The 25459-nt window shown below is 35.3% G+C and overlaps 1 protein-coding gene across 1 annotated transcript in view; it reads left to right on the top strand.

The window, feature by feature from the left end:
• The window catches only part of RBBP8 (RB binding protein 8, endonuclease), a 29590-nt gene extending 5957 nt beyond the window's left edge, over positions 1–23633 (top strand). The window contains exons 3-18 of the mRNA XM_088521397.1: positions 3143–3238; positions 3559–3671; positions 4947–5022; positions 7779–7948; positions 8791–8892; positions 9965–10062; positions 10727–10854; positions 11775–12660; positions 12756–12882; positions 13963–14063; positions 14725–14839; positions 15696–15866; positions 16451–16520; positions 17627–17723; positions 21067–21208; positions 23023–23633. Coding sequence (XP_088377523.1) covers positions 3143–3238; positions 3559–3671; positions 4947–5022; positions 7779–7948; positions 8791–8892; positions 9965–10062; positions 10727–10854; positions 11775–12660; positions 12756–12882; positions 13963–14063; positions 14725–14839; positions 15696–15866; positions 16451–16520; positions 17627–17723; positions 21067–21208; positions 23023–23120 — 2590 coding nt within the window. The 3' untranslated portion in view covers positions 23121–23633. The remainder of the gene's footprint in view (positions 1–3142; positions 3239–3558; positions 3672–4946; positions 5023–7778; positions 7949–8790; positions 8893–9964; positions 10063–10726; positions 10855–11774; positions 12661–12755; positions 12883–13962; positions 14064–14724; positions 14840–15695; positions 15867–16450; positions 16521–17626; positions 17724–21066; positions 21209–23022) is intronic.
• Positions 23634–25459: the final 1826 nt, after the last annotated feature.

The raw sequence follows: 25459 nt of genomic DNA, 5'->3' as shown, positions 1-25459 counted from the left end.
TTTTCAATTACATATGGCCTGCATTATGAGTTTCACTTTCGTGTACTGTAAGAGAAGTGAGAATAGATTACTTTGTTATTTTTTATTTTGAAAACAACATAATCGTATGAAATAATACTTTTTTTTTAAAAAAAAAGAACTTGACAATAATAAAAAAGAGCATACTTACATACCCAGCATTGCCATCTGAAGCCAAAGATACACAGTCTTAGTTTTATGGTGCCACCACAATGCTTTCAAGCATGCTTTTTTGTGTTCTGATTGTAGGCTAGCCATTTTTCTGCCTCATTCATTCCTAATATGCTTTTGTTTGTTTGTTTTTGCATAAATAATTATCCTGTTTGTAGTTTCGTGGTAACTCAAACTACAGTAACTCAAAAAATCTAGTTCTTTTATGAACTCCCTAGTATGCTTCTGTTTATGGCTGGAAGGGAAACAGAAGTGTCTTTCCATAGGAGTGAAGTCCCTTTAGTGGAATTAATGTTTTCTTTTCCTGTAGCATAAAATAGCTAAATGGATCTTAAAAATACATTGGCTTTCTTGTGTGCTTTACTGTACTACAGTACATACTTGCTGTTTATTTTTTAGCACTACTGTTCAGTAATTACAGCTGTCTCCTTTCTAGAAAAATTCTTATTTCTTTTCATCTAACTTTCATAGGAATTGTTTTCAATTGTTGTGCCTATGTTGCTATGTTTCCTAGATATCTTTTCATATTTTATGCATCCTTTGTGGTGCTTGAGCCTCTTCCTCCTCCGTTTAGGTTTGCATAATAGGTGACAACATGACAAGAAGAGATGTGGTAGTAGAATCCCACTGCCTGTTTAGTCTGTCAGCATATTGATTCAAATGGATTTTATAAAGCTTTTGAGAAGAGTGTGTTTCGTGGAATCTTGGCAGATATTTCATTAAAATCCTGTTTAATTAACATTATCTATTGCTCTTTTAAGATAGGCTTACTAAACATTAGCATTGATAATGCAGTACCACAAGCAATCTAATTCTTTACTGAGGCATGGGTGTGCCTTATTAGAAGGCTTTCAGTTGGCAAATATTCAGTGCTGTGTTTTATCATCACAGGATGCACTTGCTCAACTACGGGGGAAAGTCAGATTGACACCTTATTATTTGTTATGTGCAGTTTCCCCCAAAATGTGATCGTTTGGCTGTTTCTAAAGGGTGAACTGAACTAACTGTTATTAACTTAGCCTCGTGTATCAGGAGTTATGTGACTGGACACATACCAGATGGTTTAATTGTTGTTTGTTGGGTCTTTCTACAATCACTACATTGTAGATGCAGTCCTCTTCTATTGGAGATCCTGTGCTCCTTGAAGCTTCTGAATACCTGAGGTTTAATATTTCAGACTCGATAATCAGCTGACAAAGAGCTCCTTATGCTTTAGCCCACTCCAGCATTGGAGCTAATGGCTTGTAAATGCTAGGTTAGTGACCATTCATTATGAAATTGTCTTCATAGCCAAAAACGTCCATCAGCTGCTTTGGAATCCTTGAAAAACTACAGTTTGTTCCTTCTGTCACTTTAATATCTTAATGGCAGCATTTTTATGGATTTAGATGGGATGCAGTATATGTTGTTACTCTTTTTTAATAAAAAAAAAGTAATACCATAGAATAATGATATAAAGATAGCTTGAGAGAAGTTTTTAAGTTTTGGACCTTACTCTAAGCTTCATATACTGTAGTTTATGAAGCATGAGGTTTGAAGCATGGAACATGAGATTTTCATCAGAAAAATGTAGATCACTTCTATGACTCTTCTGACTTTCCATTGCCTGCCTATGTTTGGTTAATCAACTTTAAATGGTTTGCTAAATGGTTCCTCATGATCTTTATGTTGTGTATGCAGCTGAAAGGCACAATATAGGTCTGGAGTGTAGTTTAGAAAAATAACATTTCAAATCTAAGTTTTCAGAATTAATTAAATATATCTGCATGGTACACAGCAGAAACTGCTTGCTATCTCATTCACGTAATGAATGAATGGTTCTGAATTTCCTGTATTACTCTTAATATCCACAGAATGTAAATGTGTTTGGATAGCATATCTTAAAAGGATAGTGCTTATTTGAAATTGTATCCCTGTAAAAGAATTGTACCAAGTTGTAGACATGGTTTAATTTGTTTGTGTGCGCAGCAGCTTTTTGTCAGGCAATTTCATGGTTTCCTTAAACATGCCATCTAAAGCGTACTGAAAACAAACACCAGCATTCAGGGACTATACAAAGGGTACCATGGTAAAAAGAAAACCAAGAACATTTTCTCAGAAATTAGTTATTTTCATGTTACGTGGATTCCGCTGCTTACTTTTTAATGAGAATTGCCTTTTTTGTAGAGAAAAATGCATATGTGCTTGTTGCTTACATTTGGTTTGTGTTTTGAGTGCATGTTGTGATCTGATGATTAAAATGAAGCTAAAGCTGTGAAGTTGATGTTCCTGGTGCTTTTCCTTAGCTCTTTTGAGGAAGAGATGTTCTTTATTAATTATATAGTTCTGACAAGAAATTTCCTCCAGACTTTTGTCCTGTTTCTGAGAAATTTGTGAAGAGAGTTTGCTTGCCAGTATTTGTATTCTAAGAATTCATCTTCTATAGACTCGGAGAAATTTCTACCTGGAAAACTAGAGCTCTAGTGGATCTAAAGATTAATTAGGGCTTTACAAACCTCCTGTGACTTGCCATGGTACAACATGCAGTTATTGCTAGGAAAGAGTATAAAGACAGAAACTTGAGTGAGAAAGCTCCCAGTTAGTTCTTCAACAGCCCAACTAGACAGTAAAGTGCTTGAGCTTGTGTTCCCTGGAGTTGCTACTTGATTAGCACTACCATTTATACCTTGACTGTCATCAGCTGTATATTCATCTTGAGCAAAAGTCATATTTATCAAGAAAAATTGAACTGTAATAGGAATAAGGAACTAACTACTCCTTTTCTGACTTAGTCGTTGTTGCCATTCATCAAAAACATTGTTTTCATTTATCCTCAACTTAGTATTTTTCTGCTGATTATCGTTTACATTTCCCAAGAGTAAGAAAGAAAAACACCAAAGCCATAATTCTGTATTGAAAAGATAATAGCTATAAGTTAAAGCTAGAAATAACTCTTTTCTCTATTTGATTTTAGGGATGCGGAGAGACTTGAAGAGTTTTACACCAAGAATCAACAGCTCAGAGAGCAGCAAAAAGCACTTCATGATACTATCAAAGTTTTAGAAGACAGGTGAATTTGTGGGTGTTTTTTATTGGCTTTGTATAGAATCTTTATTAAAACCTCTTACAAAGGCTTTCAGTGGCAGAGTGTAGCACACTCCACCTGAAATATACATATTGTTTGAAAAGCATCTGGTACTGGTAGTAATTTGTGCTGCCTATTGTACATAAGATACAAGGTCATTCAAAAATCTCAAGGTATTGCTGTGTTAGTGGTGTTTGGCATTGTTTTGAGAAACAGTTTTTTTCTGATTTAAATATCCAGTTAACTAATGATAATCTGCTTCATGTATGGCAATATTTTCATAACACATGTCCTTTCTCTTACAGGTTACGAGCGGGATTATGTGATCGCTGTGCTGTAACTGAAGAACATATGAGAAAGAAACAGCAAGAATTTGAGAATATCCGGCAGCAGAATCTTAAGCTTATCACTGAGCTTAGTGAGTTTTATCCATGCATCTGAAGACAAAATTTTGCAAACTAATGCTTTGTGAGCTTTTGTGAAGCCACAAAAGAAACCCATTACACCAGGCAGTTTATAGCCAGTACATATTGAAATAAGGAGCTAGGGTTTATGAGAGAGGGAAAAATAAACTACTTGTTCTAGTAAACCTCTTTGTAAGGTGTTACATGATAAGAAGACAGAAGGCATTAAATCTTTTAATGAAGAGAGATGTTAATGCTCTATTTTGTAGCACTGAATCATCTTGCCTCACCATTCAAGAATTCATTGAAATTTAGTTATTTAGATTTTATGTATGCTGAAGTATTATTGAGACTTAGTATACAGTGAAATTAAAATTGTGAGGAATGAAAGACACAAATTGGCTTTTCAATGTTTGATTAAATCACGGAAATACTAAATTCTATATTGATATATCAATGTGTCAGGAATATTACTTTGCATAGTTATGTCAAGAGTATTAAAAATTCTAGTGTTTAATGATGACAACAACAAACAGAATACAAACAACCTTTGTATTAAGCTCTGGGCCTTAAAAATCAGGATGATACCTGTTTTCGGTGCAAATTATACTGACCACCATCTTACAGAATGTTAGACACCTATGGATATTGGATTTGGATTTTAAGTGTGTTGTCTCAACCAAGCAAGGAGATCAATAAAGAATAATTCAGAGGTAAAACATGCAATAAAAAACTTGGAACAAGAAAATGAGTAGGAAAGGTGAGAGTTTTCATTCCACTGATTTGAGACATTATGGAAAAAAAGGTTGACGGTGACAGAACAAGTTTATGAATTGTACAGAGAATGAATTCAAAATTAAGAAAAAAAAAAGATTTCTGACTAACCTCTCTTTAAATTTCTTTTAAATATCTTACTGATTTTGTAAGAACATTTTTTTCTCTCTCTACAACCAGTTGATTGTGGCTAAAAATAAATTGTCAACCTGATGAAGCCGTTGTGTCCCTGGAGCTGTGTGAGCACTCACTTGCCTCTACAGTCCAGTCTCACTAATATGCACATTGCACGTGGACAAAAGTAGATAACGATTGAGTGGAATTAGTATCATAATCCATAATCCTTTGCTTTAACAATCATTTTGTAACCTTTTTAATGACTATCTGGAAAATTTTGGTAAACCATTGGATGCGGGGGTGTCTGTGGTTTTAAAATTGTTTTTGTTTTCTTAAAGGACTTAGCAAAATCAAATATAGCATGCTGTTAACATCTGTACACTGTTTGTGAATTTTAGTGAATGAAAAGAACAATTTACAAGATGAAAATAAAAAGATATCTGAACAATTCCAGCAACTGCAGAAGAAGTTAGAGTAAGTTGAGTTTTCTTGCTTTTGTTCTTGCTCTTTTTTTTTTTCTTTTTTTCCTCCTCAGTAACAACTTCTGGGAATATAAATTCCAGCTTTTAATTCTTTAAAGGCTGAGTTTGTTCTTAATATGGAAGATAGTCTGCTGCCACTTTGAATTAAAAATTGAAAACTGGCAACTTTCTAGTGTGCATGTGTCGCAGAAATTCTGTTTTGATGATTGTTTAAATTATTATGGTCTTTGTGCATTGTAAAGCCGTACATTCTTACACTTTGCCAATCCTTTCTTCCTAGGGTGAGATTTCAAGAAACTAGTTTATCTGATAGTTAAGCATCTCAAGATCTTTCCACACATTTTTGAAGGAAACTTGCAATAATTTTATGGGCAACTTTTCAAGAAACCCGTAAAAATAAAGGACAAGAAATTGACTATCAAATTTTAATCTGATATGCTAGCAAAAATATGCCACATGATGTTGTGGTTAAAATATATTATTATGTTCCTCTATGTAAGGCAGAAGCAGTACTTGTACAACTGTAGTCTGACATCACCTGCAATTTATTTTCATTTTGGTTTTGGATTTGACTAGAAGCAGTTGCATTACGTGGCAGGGGAGTAATGGGGGTGGAGATGGAGAGGCGGACTTGATTCTTCTGTATATAATTTTTTCTTGTCTTCATTCAAAAGTATGCTTGGCCTGAGAACAAGCAAACTGAGTTCATGATTCCTGCAGTTCTGTTCCTTAGTATTTCTCAGTTGCGTAAACATTTCTTTTCCCTGTATGTATTTCATCTCGTTGAGATGTTATATTACATACCACTAGGAGTACTCCTTTTTAATGCCAATTGGTAATAAAATTGTATATGCCTTCAACTGTATAATTGCCATTCTACAATGAGTTTCCTATGGAGCCTGACTGCAGTTAGGAATTAACTAATTCATCTTAGACAAAATAATCCAATTTTATTACCTTGAGACCCAACCCTGCAATTTAACTTCCAGTTACTGTCTTAAGGTATACTGGCCACTGTAGGAAGGTTGACAATTATGAAAATAACACTTAAGTTATTTGCTCAGTCTGCTAAATATTTTTCCGAATGAGTGGAGAATTGTGTGGATTAATAGTGATTAACAAGTATAGCCCTGCTGTTTTTAATATAATCACTACATTAATTGTTTCGATTGAACTGTAGTTGCATCATTTTATTTAGAATGAAGAATTCAGATTAGTGCAACACTATAATGTAGGAGTGAATTAACAGATTTTCTTCAGGGCATGTCATCAACAAAGACTGCAAAAAGCTTATTTCTTTTGTTATGAAGATTTACTATTTTTGGAAAACAAAATCTAATAGTCCCTTATAAATAGGCAATAAAATTTTAGAAGAATTGTACTATCCAGTCCTTTATCAGTTTAGAATTTCATTATCCATAGATGGAAATAGCATGGAAGTTTCTTCAAAAATCTGTTATAGGATCTCAGATAAATGTTTCGGTAACTTAGAAATAATTTAATGCATTTTTATAATGTACAGCATCTATGGCAGCTTCTTAATTTGTTTTTTTGGGGTTACATTTAGGAAGTACCATCTGGTTAGCATAGAATAAAAATGCAGAAAAGTGTAGCAGGCTAATTTTTCATGCAAGGCCACATATGTTAATAAATTTAATTAGAACTCTGACGGCTAGCTAACTTTAGCAAGGTAGCTGCTTTTTGTTACTGTGAGTAACTTTTAATATTTAAAAAGTCTAACTTTGCAGAAATTCTTTCAACTTAATCCATGGTCCATATGCCATGGTTTTCTATCAGATTATTAGATTATTCTGTGTAAGATACTATAGGTTACCTTTTATGCAAGCAGAAATATATCTTTATTTCTTCCTCCTCTTAGATCCAAAACCTTACCTCCTTCTCTTGATGGTTAGGAAGTTAGCTTTTAGTCTGTGCTTTCTCTTGAGAGTTATAAGGCAAAATGCTGCTGAAGAAAGATAGTGAAGGAGGCCTGTCCCATTCCTCGTTATCTCCACTGTAGGACAGGAGCAGTGGTCTTAGCAGTACTAAACAAGCGGCCTGGAAGTTACCAGAACTGGAATAAATACTCCTGTTCTTACATCCTTGCTCTATCTGTAAATTCAGGTTTTGACAACAAAAGACAGTCATTTGTTTTATTGATTGTATCCTGACTCTTCGGTATGCTGTTAAATTTGACACAGACAGGAAAATAAAGTTCATAATTGATGTCATTCAGGGATTGTCTCTAACAAAGTTCTATTCATTACCGTTGAAAATTTGCTAAAAGTTTCCGATTGTATTTTAATATTTGTATTTAATATGCTTATTGTATGTTAATATTTTGGAAGTACACAGGGTCTTCCATACTGGAAGAGGCGTAGTAGTTCATCAGCTCCAATATTTTTTTAATTAAAGTAGCACACACTTCAGAGAAGAAAATGGAGACTTCCCAGGTCCTAGTTTCCAAGAGAAAGTCTTCCATAATGCAGTAGCTGGATGCTGACTCTAGCTGTGAAGAGCAAGAATCATATAGAATTCTCAGGCTTGATGGAGCAATTGTGAATTTGTTATCAGATGTGTCTGAAAACTTGGTTATAGTACTACTTTTTTACATTGTCATGTAATTGAGAGTACTGTATTTTCTTAATAGTTACTTTCTTAAAGCATACTATCGTCTCATTTGCTACAACCAAAGCTGTTCATTTTGCTGACTTGGTGTTTTATTTAACCTCTTGAATTTATCTCCAGAGAGCAAAAGCAACAAGCAGCCGAATTAGAAGAAGGTGTCATTCCAGATTCTCCAGTCCTGACTTCTTCATTTTCTATGGTTAATCGTATGAGAAGGAAAAAAGAGAACAGGCATATCCGATACACAGAGCATACGCACCCAGATCTGGAACTTGCTGAAAGCATCAGTGGTAAGAATATTGTATTTTTTTTAAATATATTTTTAAAGATTTCTTTAAGGAAGGGCTAAAGGCAAAAAAAATTTAAAAAAAAGGTAAATGTATTTGAAAGGAGGAAATCTTAAAAAAATGTTTATTGTGTATTTTTTCTTTTTTTTCCCCATTTATGCTATAATATAAATGTTAACTGTTATACCCCCCATAAGTTTAAAGCTATTTTTAACCTCCTACTTAATTATTCCCTCCTCTATTCATCATCCATGTATACATGCAAATGTAAGAGTTTCCAACTCTATCTCTTCTACTACTCCAGACAAAAATATACTCAAGTTTGCCTTATGTGCACATCTTTATCACCACCTAGTGGAAACGGAAATATATATTTTGGTCTATATAGCCGTTATCCTGCAACCAGGTATCTAATAGGTATTGAATGATAGGTATCTAATTCTAACCTTATATAGCCTTAGATTGATGCAGAAAATAATCCAGACAAACTGTTTTTAATCAATAGTCTTGCTGCCATATCAAGAGGAAGACTGTAGACTGAATATTTACTGTGCACACACAGTATGGGAAGTGACATAATCACGTGTCAGTGTTATTTTGTGGCAGAAGCTGCTTGGCTGGAATCATACCTGCGAGACAGAGGATTAACATGAAAATCTTGTGAACAATTTGTCACAGTGATGCCTCAAAATAAAAACAGTCAGTTGTGCTTAAATTAATGGTCCTATTGACATATTAAAATTTACGTTCAAGTGCTTTTAAGATCAGGATCTTTATCTAAGTGTAATTATCATAACAGTCTATCTCATTTCACCCCATGAAAATGTCTATATATCATCTTGTAGAGTTTGGAAAAAATCCACTATGTTCCACTCAAGCAAACAGTCACCACGGAGGGGAGATACTAGTGGCAGACACTTGTGATCCACAGCTCTCCCCTGTGCCAAGTAAGTGTATTAACACTTTTGATTTTAATAATTTTCAAAATAGGGACAAGGTATTAAAAAATGAGGTGTCATCAGCTGATGAGACTTATTGTCTGTCTGAACTAAGGAATCACAAAAGGAAATTATCTTCAATAGCAGAACTTCTGCTGAAATGCATATCCAGTAAAATTATAAAATATACTGGATTAGTATCACTATTTAAAAATCAAGTAATAAAAAGAAGCCCAGTGCAGCTTTACTACTGACTTCTTATATTTTGGGTTACTCATCCAGTTGTCTTATGTCTAATTTTCTAACTATAAAGTAGATGAAAAATATTCTAAGGGTTACATTTACTGTCTGAAGTCAGTATTTAACATTTAAAAGTGCCTTTTTGAATATTTCCTCTTTTGAAATTGTGAATTGATATGGCTGTCTTGAGTCTTTCTTCCAAAACCAGTCTTCGAATGCTTATGTAACATTTCAAGAATTTTCTATGTTGCTGGTTTTTCTGTGAAATTTTGGGCTACAAGTGACATTCAAGTCATGCAAGCCAAGGCTGTGCAGGTTGTAGTTCTTATACTGCCCCATCATATCATTTCTTCTCAGTTTATTAAGTGGTGTTAAACCCCTCCAAGAAGTGAGACTCATCTCTCTTCTGATAAAGACATGAGAAGAATAATTGAAGTATTATCTAGGCAATACAGAACACAGTCAGCTCATTATAAATACGCACTGCCATGATTCCACATTGTGTTCTAGGAAACACAAATGATGTCCTGGTTTGAGAGTTTGCAAAGCAACTTTTACTTGGATTCATCTCTGTATGTTAATTTTAGGGACACATATGCGAATAGGAAGTTGATCCCTCTCGGATCTAGCTCTTCATTGCTGTCAGAAACCCTTCCTTTGTCTCTCTCTTGCCCTCGCTACTTCCAGAATTGACTATGTATGGAACAAGGCAATCCATTTCCATAATTACCAGATTTTAATTTGTGATCTTTTTAGTTCAGAGTTTATGTTATCTATGAGTGGAATAAAATACTAGCATGTATGTATAGCTCATTAAGTGAGCTTCTTTCTACCCGCAAAGATAAACAGAGGGCTGGAGGCTATCCAGGTCCAAGACCATCTTTTAACTTGGCTGCAGTTGTGGCAGAAACAATTGGACTCGCTGTTCAAGAGGAATCTGTAAGTAATATTCCCAAATCTCTCATATAATCAGCTATTTGTAACAATTATTTTGGAAAACAGTATTATATTCTTGCCTTAAAATTCTGCAAAAGTGTTTGGAGCCCAAGTAGTCTTGTTCTAGTCTGCTTCTACTCATTTATTACAGAATTGCTCTAGCAAAAAGGAATACAACTGTGCTGACCTGCCCAAAGGGAAGGGAATTCCCACTCTGTAAATGTTTTCCAAGTTGATTAAGGCAGTGAACTAAATCTTAGGTCTGCAGGCTTTTATTTGTGCACTAATACAAATTTGAGACACTAAAATTATTTGGTGAGAAGACACTTTAGTGGCTAGATTAGATTTTTCCATTTTTCATTTGGTTGCTACAGTGCAGCTAGTAGTTTGCACACTGCATAGTTTTTTTTTCCTATAAATAGAGGGGAAAATATGTCTATATGTGTATTTGAATGAAGAATGTTTTGAATTTCCTTAAGTTATCTTTTAAAATTTGCTGTTGAAAATGTCATGTCTTCTTTAAATGTTGTTATTTTTCAGAGCTTTGAATGGTTGAAATCGAATAGGACATTGGAATTCTTATGTGTGGGGTCCTATTAGAATTAAAAATTATAAATGCAATAACTTCTCACGTTTCTCTTCTTTGTCTTCCTCCATCCCTTGCAAGGAGTCCCAGAGTGTACTGAGTCCTCCTGCCCATAACACTGTTACGAGCCAGGATCCTGAGAGCCTGCGGTCTGAAGATTCCAGAAAACACCCAGCATCTGAATCAACAAACGATGACAACATTTTAGGGTGTGTTTCTGCTTGGCTGGAATAATATTATTTCAAACAGACTTAAATGGACTTCTGGGTTTAGTAGAACTTTAAAGCAGTTTATTTTATAGATAAGGAAAAAAAAAGATATTTTCATATTATATGAGCTTTTTTCAAGTAAATAAGTTAGCATCAGAAGAAAAGGAGCTATAAAGTTGTAAATATGTGCTTTTTTCTTTTCTCTCAAACTTGTGATAGGGGCTATTGATATATACTCTGCCTCCCTGATTTCTAGCTATTGAGAGGTATCTTCTGAGTTTCCCAGTTTCCTAAATCTGGGAATAGTTGGCCTAAGGTGGGAAAATCAACAAAGAGCTGCTTCTGCTGACAAGATATCATATCATTGGGATGTTGCTCCTTCCACCCACTTCAGGGTGAAGTGGCCTAAACTAAATTTGTTTAACACTCATTTGTCATCTTGAAGGACATCTCGAGGTGTGTGCTGAAGTGTATTAGAGCTCCTGAAAGAAACTTGCAACTTTTTGCTTCATTTGCAGAAGGTTAGACAACCTGATACTCTGCCAATTAGATCAATACAGGAGCCTATCTAGGTTTTCTTCCATATAACTGCACTGAAAGGTGGGAAGCTCTTTGGTAGGAATGATTCTTAGGTGGGCTCAATTCTGTCCTTGATTCTCAGTTGAATGTGGAATAGAATTTGACTCCACACTGAAGTAAAAGACCGGGTGTGGTTTCGCTTACCTTTTAAGAGTTCTTGCAACAATACTCCTAGACCAGAAGTTTTCCTTTTCTTTTTACTTCAGTTTTCAGTTACTGCAAGCAGTTCTGACAGCTTTGGCATGTATCGCTCTAAGGAAACCGATGCCTTTTGCATATCCTTTCTTCTTCTCCCTCCAGCTCTCTGTGTTTAAAAATATTTAATCTCTTGCTGTATTCAGTCTTTCAGAGCCATCTCAGAACACTCCACCACACGTTGACTGGGATTCTCAGGTAGCTTCTCCTGTTTTTGGAGCTTCTAGCAATGTGAAGAACAACTCAAGCACAAGTCATGCCCCTTGTATTTTAGATTCAGTATTGAAGCCTAATCCTAAAACCAACCCCTTCAACAATCCTTCCAGTTCCAGATCTCATAAAAGTAGATCAAAATCTGAAGATGTTGCTTTTGTTGCACCACTTAATCTTGGAACTGAAATAAACTCAGTTATCAGCCAGGCTTCTATCAATAGGCAGATGGTTGTGAAGAAGAACACTAACGAGGCTGGAATTTGTGTTGGAAACACTTGTACAGATAAAAATGAGGCTATCAAGAATGATATTTTTCTCATACACCATAAGCAACTAGAAGGCAGGTGTGCTAAGAGAAAGAAAGCTGAAGATGAGCATGCCATTAGTTGTGAAAAAACATCCTTCAACAAAGAGAACTCTGTGCATTTCCGAGCAGATATTGAGCTTGTTAATGGAGAACATACTGTTGACAAACCCCTGGATCTGTCTGATCGCTTCTCTGGAGGTCGTTGCCAAGAGAAAAAACAAGGAAGTGAGGAAGCCTGTAAAAGACTGAAGCAGGTGACTCTGCATGACGTGTTTTCACAGCTAGGGAAGCCCGTTGCAGAGGGTTCACCATCCATTCAGAATGGTGCCACTAGCGAGAGTTGCCTGTTTGGCAGGGATTTACAAGAGGAACCTTATGTACAAGAGGCAGTGCTGGGAAAAACATTCCCAGACAACAGGAAACAGATCCAAGTGAAAGATGATATCCCTGCCTTCAAAATTGTACCACTACTGAACACAGTAGAGACAGAATCTCTTTTTGATGACATGAAGGTATGTCTTTCTGTTTTTTTTCTTTTTTTTTTTTCCTCCTCTTTGGAATATTACTTTAAGTGCTTGGAAATGGTAAAATTTAAATATGTTGTTAGGTTGCCAGTGGCCATGTACCAAATAGAAAGAAAACAAGGACAGGGTATGGAGAGTCTGAACCAGCATCTGTACTTCAACCAAACCCTTGTAGACTACCAAAAAGTAAAGCACTGCAAAATGAACAAGGTAACTTCATGAAAATGCTCCTCTTTCCCTCCTCCTTGCCAGCCTATGCCATGTTATTCAGGACTTTTCAAAATCACCTCTAGCTTTTCAATCTGTATCAGAACTTACTATATTTCAATAAGTTTTTGTTTAGTAATATTTTCCTGGTATTCTTTTTTTTTCTCTACAATAAATATATCATTGGCTTTCAGCTTTAAACTCAACAGGTTAGTTGAAACTTCTTCTTAGTTTTATTTAGCATTATTATTACTAGTATACAGTGGCTTACTGCAAAATATGAATAAGAGATGATGAAACAGTCTTAGGAATTCTGAATTTTGCCGTCCACACCAAATGCATGAGAACTGTATTCAAGTGTAAGGATAAGCTCGGTCGTTAATGTTAGTTATGATTCTGGATCATCTTATAAAGAATTTCTGCTCCTATTAGTAATTGCAGGTTCTGCCAAATATTACCCTTAACAGATGTTGTATCTTCTTTACCATAAGTGGTGCCATTACTAACAATTTAATTTTCCCAGCTGGGACTGCAGAATTACTGCCTGTGTACTCCTCAGCTAAGCCATTACACTGCGTCCTTTATTTAGAAATACTTGTGAATTAAAAGTCTCAGCCATTCATGTAGCTAGGAAGCTAAACATCTACTTGACAAAAGACTCCAGAGTCATCTCTAGAACAATGATCCGGAGTGTCTTTATTACTTCAGTTTTTGTATTCTTATTGATCTCCTATACAATTTTATTATTAGTTCATTTACATAGTGCAGGCATTTTTACTGTAAGAATACTTATGTGCTTACCTCATACAAACACATAGGAGCAATGTGCTTCCCAAATCTGACAAATTATAACTCAATAATTCAAATTATTACTCATCGCTTTTGAATCTTTAAATAAAAAATGATTTATACCAGTTAGTATGCTTATCATTTAAGAATAATCAGTCCTTAAAACATCCAAAGAGGAATCGATTTAATTAAAAAAAAAAGAAAAAAAAACAACTTACAATTTAGATGCTATGCATGCTGCTGATAGATACTATTTTTTTTGGATTGTCTTTTTATCATATTCTCTGCACCTAGATCTTAAAGATAAATCTTCATTAGAAAACTTTCAGTGGAGCATAGACCCAGGAGCTGACCTTTCCCAGTACAAAATGGACATTACTGTGATTGATACAAAGGTAAGCCACTTTTTCTGTAACTTGTCCATGTGTTCCACAGTACTGAAAAAAATAGTATTACAAACTTTATTCTTTATAGCATGAACTGCCACTTTCTAACAAAAATCTGAATTCAGCTCACTTGACATATGGTTTCATTTTTCAAGTATTTGTTGTAAGTTATCCTAAAAAGTTCCAACTTTCTTCTTGTATTTGATAAGCTTTGCAGCAGGTACTAAATAAGAAAATGATTTTTTAGACAAATGTTTCAAATCTCGTATTTCTTTTCCCATGAAAATTGTTCCCTGTGATATCTCTGTATGCTAAGCAGAGGAAGATGTGTAAATCTTGACTGTTCTGCTTTGATTTGTATGCAGCTTAGCTGTTAGAACAGGGTTACTGACAATTCTCCATAGCAGTATTTGTTTTGTTTTGCTTATGGGATATCCTAAAACATAATAACTTGGGAATGACTTCTAAATTCTGCTGTGCTTAATTGGTGCTTTGAGTTATTCTATTACCTGGTTTCTGCATCTTTATTATGCAAATATTACTGCAGAAAATAATATTGGAGAAGGTGTCTAAGAAGCTGCAGTAATTGTCATTAAAGAATATGAAACGTGGTGCTGAGTACATAATTATAGCTGAGTGCAATTATTGTCTGTTTGCTTTGTTTATTCAGGATGGTTCTCACTCAAGGACTGCTGGGGAAGGTGTTGATATGGATTATACATTTGTTAGTGAAAGCGTGCTATTAAAAAGGAAAAACCAAGAGCAAAACCGGGAAAGTAGTCCAGGTAGGACTTCTTTTGGAAGAGGAAAGAATAATGTATGTTATTTTTCTTCTGTGTGTATATAGGGTAGAACATGGTTTGCATTATATAGCACTGGTGAGTTTTGGAGATTACAGTGATCACCAGTCTGTTTCCTAATAGAATCAGTGGCCTTTTCAACATAAGATAAACTGATAGGACTTGCTGAGGCAGTGCCTTTCCTTTTAACACCGCTGAAGTTGTTAAATATTTATCATATTTTACTTCTCTGCAACAAATATACGCGCAAGTCAAATTTGGAAACTTGCTTTGTAATTGTATGAAACTTTCCGTGGAAAGACTAATTTCATTTTTAATGAGGCATAAATAGAACTGTTGCATTTAAAATAAATCCAAACGTGTTTACATCACATTTAATGTATGGTGATCTGTGGCTGCAGGGCACTGACTTCTAAGGGTGTGCGTCTGTGTCCTTGCGTGTGTTTGAAGTTGCAACTTGATCACGTTAGGTTATCTCCTCCCCACACAAGGTATTTCCTTGTGCTTGGATATCGCCATAGTTACAATAACAAGAAAATATTGTCCGTGACTATTAAGGTTAAAGACAATCAGAGTGATTCAGCAGTTAATCAGTGTTTACCAATGAAATTGAGGTATCTTTATGAAAAATAAGCATGCATTACCCACATTTAGAAGATTGAGAAAAGAACAGAAAGAATAAGTGTGTCAACAGTATTAACTCGTGCTGGAGAGGGAAGTAGGTATTTGTTCTTTTGATAAGCATTCAATCAAAATATATATAAGCATTGTTTTCTTGACTTAAATTGTTGGGAGACTGATTTGGATATTTATTATGGATTTATTTTTATTTTTTTAATAGGAGGAGAAAAAAAAATGAATGATACCTTAGCAGAAATGTTTGATCGAACAAGTCACGAAGAATATGAATCCTGCCTAGCAGAAGATGATCTGTCTGCATGTGATGAAAAAGAAACTCTTCATGATGATGATCAGGATAAAGAAATAGCAGCAGCAAACAAGAATCTAAAAAGTGGGATTTTTTTTTATCTTTATTAGACTGCAAGAGTTGATTTGAAATCAGATCTTTTTTCTTGGATCAAGTCTGTCAAACAAACCATGAGCTCATTTTTCAGTTCATGGGGCAATTCATTCATTGCAAACACATAAGCCACTTTAGGAATTCATTGATGTAGCCACCACACAAATATGGAAGCTGTGATGGATGTTAAGTCAGGGGCTGTAGAGCAGGATGACTCTGAAAGGAAACACCACTTTTTGGCTGTGATTTATGACTATGCATTGTTTACTTCCTCTCTTCTTTGATTTCTTAATGTTTTGAAATTTAGGCAAACTTTTCTTTGCTATTATGATGATCTTTTTTCTTTACTTGTCTTATTACTGTATTCCTGCTTCTCCAGTTACACTTTTTAGTTTCTGGTTCATCCAATTCTCTATTATTTTTAGTATCTCTTCCTCAGAGCAGACTGCACATGCCATCTTTGTATTTCTTAATAACTGACTAATCATTTTATAGACACATCTCTAGGCAGCTTGTTAGCCTTATGTGACTGGTTTTTATTTTTGTTTATTTTTCCCCTCCATATATATTTCCAGAATATGAAGATAAACAAGATAAGACCAAACAGAAAGCTTTTGTGGAGCCCTACTTCAAAAGTGATGAAAGGTAATACAGTTTGTTTATTAATATAGGCATTTTAAGACTTTTTTCCTCCCCATAGAGATTGTTTTTTTCCATAAAATAAGATTATTTGTACACAGCTTATTAGTAGCTGTAGGTGTTCAGGAAGAAAACCCAGTTCGTTAGATAAAAGCTCAGGTAGGAGAACACCCTATAAGCAGTTGGAGAACTACGTCCATCACATTCACTAAAAAAGAGAGACTGCTACTCTTGCTTTTTGTAATGTTATTGATCACAGTATTTCATAATCCAAGCTGTTGCTTAGAGTTATGTGGTCATGCAGGCGTTTATGATCAAAGATATTTGTCCAAAAAGCATTTCTTTACCTCTGACTTTTTTTCCCATTCCAGGCAATAAATCAGGAATATTTCATAACTGTACCTCTTAATGCTGCATCTGTTACCTTTCTGTACAGTCATTATTAGTAATCCGAATCTTCATTTCGTAATAATATTAAACCTTCAATTACTTACTGGCTCTTTTTTTTTTTTTTTTTTTACTTCAGCTTGTGCTCTCTCTATAGAGAAGGAAAGATGCAAAAGAATTTTTTTTTTTTACATTGTAGATGTAGAAGGCAGAAGGTAGGAACCTAATACACATTTGAAAAAGAAAACACAAAGTTGAAAACAATCTGTTAGACCCCCAACATGCTTTCCTCTTTCAGAAATCATTGCAAGAACTTCTGTTACAGGCCTTACCTTTTTATATGTTAAAAAAGTATATTTTTTAAGGAAATTATATGTAGTAATTATTTTAGACCTATGAAAAGCCATCAAAATCTGAGACAGACACACATTTCTAGAAAATGGTCATATTACATTAAAAAATCCTCAAACAGTTTTGGTTATAAAAATAGTCTTTTTCAGAGGTGAAATGGAGAGTGGTTGTATATTGCAGCATTTTGTTATTTTATTTTATTTTATTTTATTTTATTTTATTTTATTTTATTTTATTTTATTTTATTTTATTTTATTTTATTTTATTTTATTTTATTTTTTCCTCTTAAGACTGTGCTTCATTGTGTTTTGATAAAAGAAATCTTCCAGACTTGTAAAGGAGATACATCATGTGAAAACATTTTTGTTTTTCAGAAAGAATACTGTGTTAGATTTTCCTCATATTGAGGTAATTCGAAAAAAGGAAGAAAGACGAAAGTTGCTGGGTCATACCTGTAAAGAATGTGAAGTAGTAAGTAGTGCCCTAAATTTTAGTCAATCTTGCATTTTATCTTTAAAATGCTGTTGAAATTAGGAATATAGTTGCATCATCATACAGTGGCATACAGTGGCAAAGAAGTAAATAAGTTATTTGTTTTTACCTGTAGTAACTGCAAAGAAGTTAATGTCTTCATTTTTTTTCTTACATCGCTTTGAAGATAGAAACTTAGTACATCATGGATTGAATAAGATTTTCTTTATTTCATTATTAAATATACATATATATAAGTATATAAGTATATATACACACGTGTGTGTGTATATATATACACATATATAAATATATACACACGAGCTAGTCAAAGAATCATTTATATATATATAAATATATATATAAATATAAATATAAAATTTATATATATATAAAATATGTATAAATTATATATAAATTTATATAAAAATATTATATATAAAAATATATATTAAATATAAAATTTATATATACATCTATATATACACGTTTGCTCAAAAGCTTTACTAAAATTTAAAGCTGCTGGATTAGGACTGCTTTTTGTCCTCTCCAGCCCTCGTAACTAGCATAAGTGTTGTTCCTCTGTCTTGGTTTGGTTTTGTTTTTGTGTTCTGGAGCGTTTGTATTTTCAGATGGCTACCCCAGCATAGGTGCCAATGTGTATATATATGCAAATGCATACAAAAATATTTGCAAAATGTTTAAAAGTATGAGATTTTAGGTTTTGCATTACAAGTTTCCCTTTTATTACTCTAGCAAGTCCTTCCTCTCTTTCAAATTACTAAACTGCTTTCAGATACTTTGTACAGATAAAAAATAGTGAGATTATTACATATGTAACAAGAATGTTCAACTTGGTCATTAATAAGCTTTCAGCCTGGAGTTAATTAGGCTATGATCTAATACATTATGACATTCCAGAAGTGTGGACTGAAGAACAGATTCTCTCTGGAGACTTTTCATTTGGTTTCCATACCTATTTAGAACCAACATTTTTCTTAAATTCTTCTGCTATTCATTTTATAGTTGTCACATTTGGTTAGCTGAAAATATTCATTGGAATGTATTTTGAACAAAAACATGTTCCTGAAAAATTGGCTTAATATTTTGCATTTAATGAGTTTTATCAAGTTTTACAGTCAACTATAAATTCCATTTTCAAAAATACGTTTAATTTAGGGACTTTGAAAGAAAACAGGATGAAAAAAAAATACTTCAGTCTATTTCTTGGGCCAAGCACTGTGTCTTAACTATTTTAATTTCCTGTCTCTGCAAGCCATGGATCTTCTCTCAGCAAATCTAGTTCTTGTCACTTTCTGGCAAGTTAATTCAAGTGGTAACTATGGCATATGGAAACATTTATAGCCTCTGCTTTAGAACACATTAGACACATTGTACAGACACATTGTACAGATATAAAATAGTGAGATTATTGCATATGTAATACGGAATATTGCAACACAGATTTCTGCATTAGGCTTTATAAATGATAGTCCCTTCAAGACAGATGCCTAGGAATGTATGGAATACTTGGCTCTATCATTGCACCACCACAAGAATAGCTCTGAAGGAAATGCTTATGGAAAGGGGGAGTATTAGGCAAAGCAGAAAGGATGCTTAAAACATCTTGGCTTACCTATTAGCCATATGGCTTGGAAAAGTCTCCAAAGTCTGAGGAAATATTTAGGGAGTGGATAGAAATGAATGAATTGTTTCTGGCAAGGTTTTGCAAGCAGTGTATTTGCAGAGACTTTTTCCTTTCTGAGGGAGCATTGCATAAGACAGTGGCAAATGCTTTCAAAGTGAATTTATCCACATTCACTAACTGGCAGCAGTTCTACTATTGGGGCTGTATTTGGCTCAGTGCACAAATGTTTTGTAGAACCTTTTACTAGGACCTTATAACCATTTCTGACTGTTTTCTGTGGAACTGGCAGTTCATTCTACCCTGGGTAGCAGGACTATGTAGAAGACAGACCAGTAATCTCCTATGTTGCATACAACCTGCTAACAAACGGAATCTATGTTTTAGACCAGGAAACACACATGCAATAAAATTCCTGTAAAATGAAAGGAAAATATGCTCTGGTGTTAAAGCTTTGAATGAGACAAGATATTTGTACAGCTCTTCAGGAGAAGAAAATATACCTCAGTTTCAGGCAGAGCTCCCCTTCCTGTAGTTTACAGAGACATTAAAATTAAAAAAACCCCTTTTGCCTCTTTTCCTGTTTCGTGCAGCTTTGTCTCCCGCAGCCCTGGTTGTGACTACTCTCTCATCATCAGTGCATGCGTGTACATGTCTGTCCATCTGTATACATATATATCATGCTCTTGGGGAACAGTATTTTTATACCTGTTTTATAATTCACTTGCCACCTATTAAGAAAAAAAGGGAATCTATTGGTGCGCTTTAATATTCCGAGTAAGGATTCTGCGATCCTTTCTCTGGTAGATGGAGATAGGTAGCAAACTCCATTGACACAAATGCTCTGCTCCTCTCCTAATCTCCACTCCAGATCATTTTCTAGCCAACTGAATGAGGTTTGAAACTAGTTTGCCCCTCTGGCTCACAGTACTGTCCTACTGTGGTAGAACCATTTTATTACGAGGTTGCTTGTGCAGTCCTGCCTGGGAAGGGACTGGGTTTGCCACTTGAATCACGTAGTGCATTCAGCTTTGAAAATACTTCACTACTGTATAATACCTAGATTCCAAATTGCTATTTTGGGGAGATGCTAAGTTGAATCACAGTTGAAAACACTAGAAAGCTGCACTAAACAAATGTGGTTTTGTGATGCTACGCATAGGGATCTCTCTGCAAAGAAGCCTGCAGAGCATACACTATTCTCAGCACAGCCCCCAGCACAGCTGACAGATAAGAGAGTGGGTAGCCAACTTGCTACATACCCTGGAGAATCCCCAGCTGGCAGATAGTTCCTGGAATCCCAGTGTCAGTTAGCATATGTTTCACCAGCTCTTTTCACACTCCAAATTTGAGGGTAGTGAACCAGGAAGCTTTTTGACTTGTCTGCTGTAAATACTGTAAATTTAGACCCTGAGATTTTTTAGCATAGATTTTTGGGTTTTCATTTTTTCTCTTTTATTTGCAAATACTAAAGTTTTGACTCACTCGAAAATTCTCTTTTATTTTGACCCCTGTGCTATCTGTCAATTCAGTAAACTTTTTGGCTAATGGCCAGATAACATATCTTTGCTCTTGGCTAGTCTCACCAGCATATTTGGATAACAGTTCATAAACAGTGATGGATAGTTTCAGCGTGTAATGCAGTTACTTGTGATCTATAAATTTGTTAACTCGGCATTTTTATTTTCTAACATATAGTATTATGCAGACATTCCAGCAGAAGAGAGAGAAAAGAAACTAGCTTCGTGTTCAAGGCACAGATTTCGCTACATTCCTCCAAGTACACCTGAAAATTTCTGGGAGGTTGGATTTCCTTCCACTCAAACTTGTGTGGAAAGAGGTTTGTGTATAAAATGAGTTATAAAGCACTTTTCTTGCAGCTGATTCTTTCTAAAATGGACTCCTGAAATTATATGTTTTTCGTAAAGCAGCCTTTCTCACACAGGTCTGTTGAGCTCCATTTATCCACTGGCAATTATTACTCAGAACAAATACTGCCTTTTCCAGCAGCACCAAGGATACAAAGCAGGAGAGGCTTTTCTCATGAGCCTAGATAGAGAAGGTGGAAATAATAGAGGTTTTCAGAGAATTTAATTTACTTGTCTTTGAACCAAAGCAAGAGCTAGGCTGACATTTTAAGAGGCAAAGGTAGTGCTTGCTGAAGACAGGCAGGTAGCACTGTTGGTCTTTGCCTGGATCTTTAGAGCTCCCCATAATCATATAATAATGGAAAGACTGAGAATAGGGTGTGATTAAGTAGTTCTAATACATATCCCCTGCCTGTTAGTGAAACTCAGAAGCTGGTTATTTTGGGGGTTTGTTTTTTGACTCCTGTTCACAGAGAAGATATTTCTATCCATAAATAACTTTTCTAAAGCCTCTGGAACTTGGAATAGAACTTAGTTTTTACTAATGACTCTAAAATCTACTAAGTTTATACTATACTGGATATTTCTTTAGAATAAGTGAAATTGGGATGTAAGGAGTCCTAGATGAACTCAGAATTACTTACATATTAATGCACTTGCTGTTAGTTATAAAACGTTCATCTCTGCCTTTTTTTCCTCTATTCAGGTCAGACATAAGAAAGGCCAGGGTCATGTGTGTGATGTTGTGTAGTACTGCTACAGTATCATCCTTAAAAAATCTTTCAGGATAGAGAACAGTTTTAGTAGGTTTTTTTTAGTAGTTTTTTTGACCTCAATATGAGTAGTGCTTGGTTGGTTTGTTTCTTACAGATAGACTTATAATATGACTTACAGTATGAGTTGCAGATTGAATTTTAGAGACATACTGAGTCAACCTCATTTGAATTTGAACCCATGGTTCCAAATAATATGAATATGGGGTTCAGAATAGAAGCCTTTCGCTTTGTGGGGGTCAGATTTCCTGTTGAAGCTCTAGTTTCGTTGCCCCTCCTTAATTATCTACTGCAAGGGTTTCCCCCAGTTACAGGCTGGTAAGTGCCCTTGGGCTTGGTTAGTCTGATAATAACTTCAAGGGATAAGGTAACCTGTGAGGGGAGACTGTTACTAGCCCTTGTTGAAACCAGCTTTGTAGCTGCCTCCTTGTTCTGCTAAAGCAGCAGCTGTTTGGTTCTTTGTGGTTCTCAGCAGGGTATCAGAGGCAGATTTTAGATCTCTCTTTCTATGGCAGTGGCCGTGTTGCACAAGAATGCAATAAAAAATCAGAAAATGGAAAGGGAAGATACAGCATGGCAAGCAATTGCAGTTGTCGCTCGGTAGAAGTAGGATGCAGGGGATGTATTTTCTGTCTCTTAACGGTACCCTGTGTTTTGAACAACTGAGAATTGAACAGAAGCTCTTCCAATGATGAGGTACAACTCTACTCTTCTTACTTCAGCAGATGTTAGTGCTGATAAACAGTAAGGGTTTGACAAAAACCAGATGCTCTAACTGATTTGCGTGAAATTTCTGCTTACTGTCAGTGTGAGCTAGGTTGGGCAGGCTGTGGAAATTGTCTACGCAGATTTCTCATCAGAGGGCAGTTCAAGTTGTGTTTGATCCATAGGTTACTGTTTGGCCTTTTTCAGGTGGACAGAGGTCCACCTGAGGGTCTAAAATAAATAAGAAACAGAAGTTGCATGCATTTCCGTGTTGTATTTCTTACCTCAAGTCTGCCTTATTCTTTTAGGATACATTAAAGAGGATCTTGCTCCCTGTCAGCGTCCAAAGAGACGTCAGCCCTATGCTGTAATGTTTTCCCCAAAAGGCAAAGAGCAGAAGACATAAACGATTGAGAAATACCGCACGCCAGCTGGAGGGATATTTTTTCTGTCCTTAGATATTTATAGTTAATATAATATAAACTTGAAATTAAAAATGTGTTTTCTACAACAATAAATCATTTCATTAAGAATGTAAATTTTATAAAATTCTTTTGAAAATCTGAAGTATGTACCAGGAAGCAAAACTATTTAATGTATGTTTGTTTCATATTTTTATTAATACATTTTGTATTAATTTTTGCACCTGTCAGCAAGTCTTTCATTTTTTTTTCTTTTGAAGTGGACAGCTAAAATTCTAGCAATTCCTGTCTAAACTTTGTGTCGGTGAGGAACTGCTTGAAGTCCAAGATGACAGTTGCTCATCCAACATCTAAATGTTGCCTGTTAATGGGAACAGAAATGCAGGTTCTGTAGGGTGCTTCCCTTTTGCACTGGATTTTATATATGTATATATAGCCTCCCTCTTTTGCCAATAATTGTTATACCTACTTGTAATAAAAATGTCTTGAATATGAAAGGTATCGACTGTTAATAGTTCGGAGGTATAAAGATAATTTAGCCGAAGAGTCTTAAACTTCTGATGTTAAATATATAGCATCACATCTTCCTCAGCATTTAAGTCAGAATTTCTTCTTTTTCTTTTTTCTTTTTCCATTTCCTTTTCCATGGATCTATTTGTATTCATTTACTATGTGTCCTTCACTGAAATGGAAATAAGCACTGTTACTTACAAATTTGGATAACTACTCCCCTCGGAGTTGTGCTAGGTGCCTGGCACTGCTGTCCACTTGCTTCCAAGGCCTTCTCTAGAGGCTATTTTAATGAGTTTGTGGGAGCCTAGGTTTCCTACTGGCATTTGGATAGGAAGAACAACACAGCCTCACGGAGCAGGCAACGCTTTGGCACACGCCAGAGATCCTTAGGAGACAGCTGAAAGACATAATCCCAGGTAAGGCGCAACTTCCTTGGAGCTGGAAGCTCTTCACAGCCTGTCCCCTCTCTGCTTTCTGGGCCATGTGAGAAGTAACTACTAAATGAAAAGCCCCACCATTTTTAAGAACTTTTATTATTGCAAAATAACTGTGAGGGTATAATGTAATATACTTTTGAATGTATAGTGGTTTGCAGGAAACTTTTCCATACCAGTTTTACTTTTTCCCCCCCTTTTTCTACCTTGCTTCGGCAAGTATGCCTGGCAGCACGGTTTTTCTGTAGTCCCCCAGCCTAACCCTGGCACTCTGATCTTGGTGCAAAAGCATTTGTTTTAGGATGCTGTATCCTACAACACATGAAGTAATAAAACTCTTTATCCTCATATCTCATAACAGAATAGTATGTTCAACAGTGTAGAGTCAGGGATAGTCTCAACCAGTGGGAATCCTGTTTAAACAGATAATGAAGCAGGCAACTATAGAAATGATTTAAACCAAGATAAAATCATGTGTACATTTTTATACAGGCACATGTAAGCATATATTTAAAAAAAAAAGTAATTGCAGGTGCAGTTACAGAGAAGTGACAGTAGGCTATGCTGGAGGAGAGGTTACTGTGTGTGCTTAAAAAAAGGAAAAAACACAAACCCTTAGACTAATTTAACTGTACCACTAAGAAATAGAAAGTCCTCTTAGGATCACAGGCCTTGCAGAAAAGCAAGATGTATCACTAGTCCCTGTCTACCTGCTTAGTCCATTGGTTTCTTTAGCATTTCTTGGGAGAGTCCTAAGGAACAGCAAAGGCACAGAGCCAAATGCCAATGGAAACCTTCCCTTGTCTCCGTGTACACTGCATCCCGACACTACCTGCGTAGCCACTGTAAACATCCCTTTGTTGGGGCAAGCACATGAAAAGGTAATTCTAGTTTTCCGAAAACTAAAAAAACTTGCTGCCAAAAAAGGTAATATTCTTGCAGCTATCTGGCAAACGGCTATAAAGCAACGAGATGCTCTGAATAAATGTATATCCAGAAAAAAAAAAGATTGTAAAGGGGCAAACAAAACAAGCTGAAGGCTACATTTAAGTAAAGCAAGCCTTTAACAAGCAGCAGTTTGGCCCACCAAAGGAAAGCAGAGATGCATTGTAAACACATCAAATGCAAAATTCATTATAAAGTAGGTTTTGCCTATACATAGGGATGAGGAAGCTTCTTAAAGAATTAGAATTAATAGTAATTTTTTTTAAGAGGCATCAGGTCAGTGAGATGAGTGTCCAGTAATGACTGGATGTCATTATAGAAACACAGAATCACAGAATGCTTAAGCTTGGAAGGGACCCCTAGAGGTCATCTGGTCCAACCGCCCTGCACACGCAGGGTCACCTAGAGCACGTGGCACAGGACTGCATCCA

This window comes from Tinamus guttatus, unplaced genomic scaffold, assembly GCF_059628265.1.
Source record: "Tinamus guttatus ecotype Peru unplaced genomic scaffold, ASM5962826v1 Tinamus_guttatus_pri_ptg000122l, whole genome shotgun sequence".
NCBI lineage: Eukaryota > Metazoa > Chordata > Aves > Tinamiformes > Tinamidae > Tinamus > Tinamus guttatus.
The sequence above is the reverse complement of the archived record's forward strand: the minus strand, read 5'-3'. Positions and strand labels throughout refer to the sequence as shown.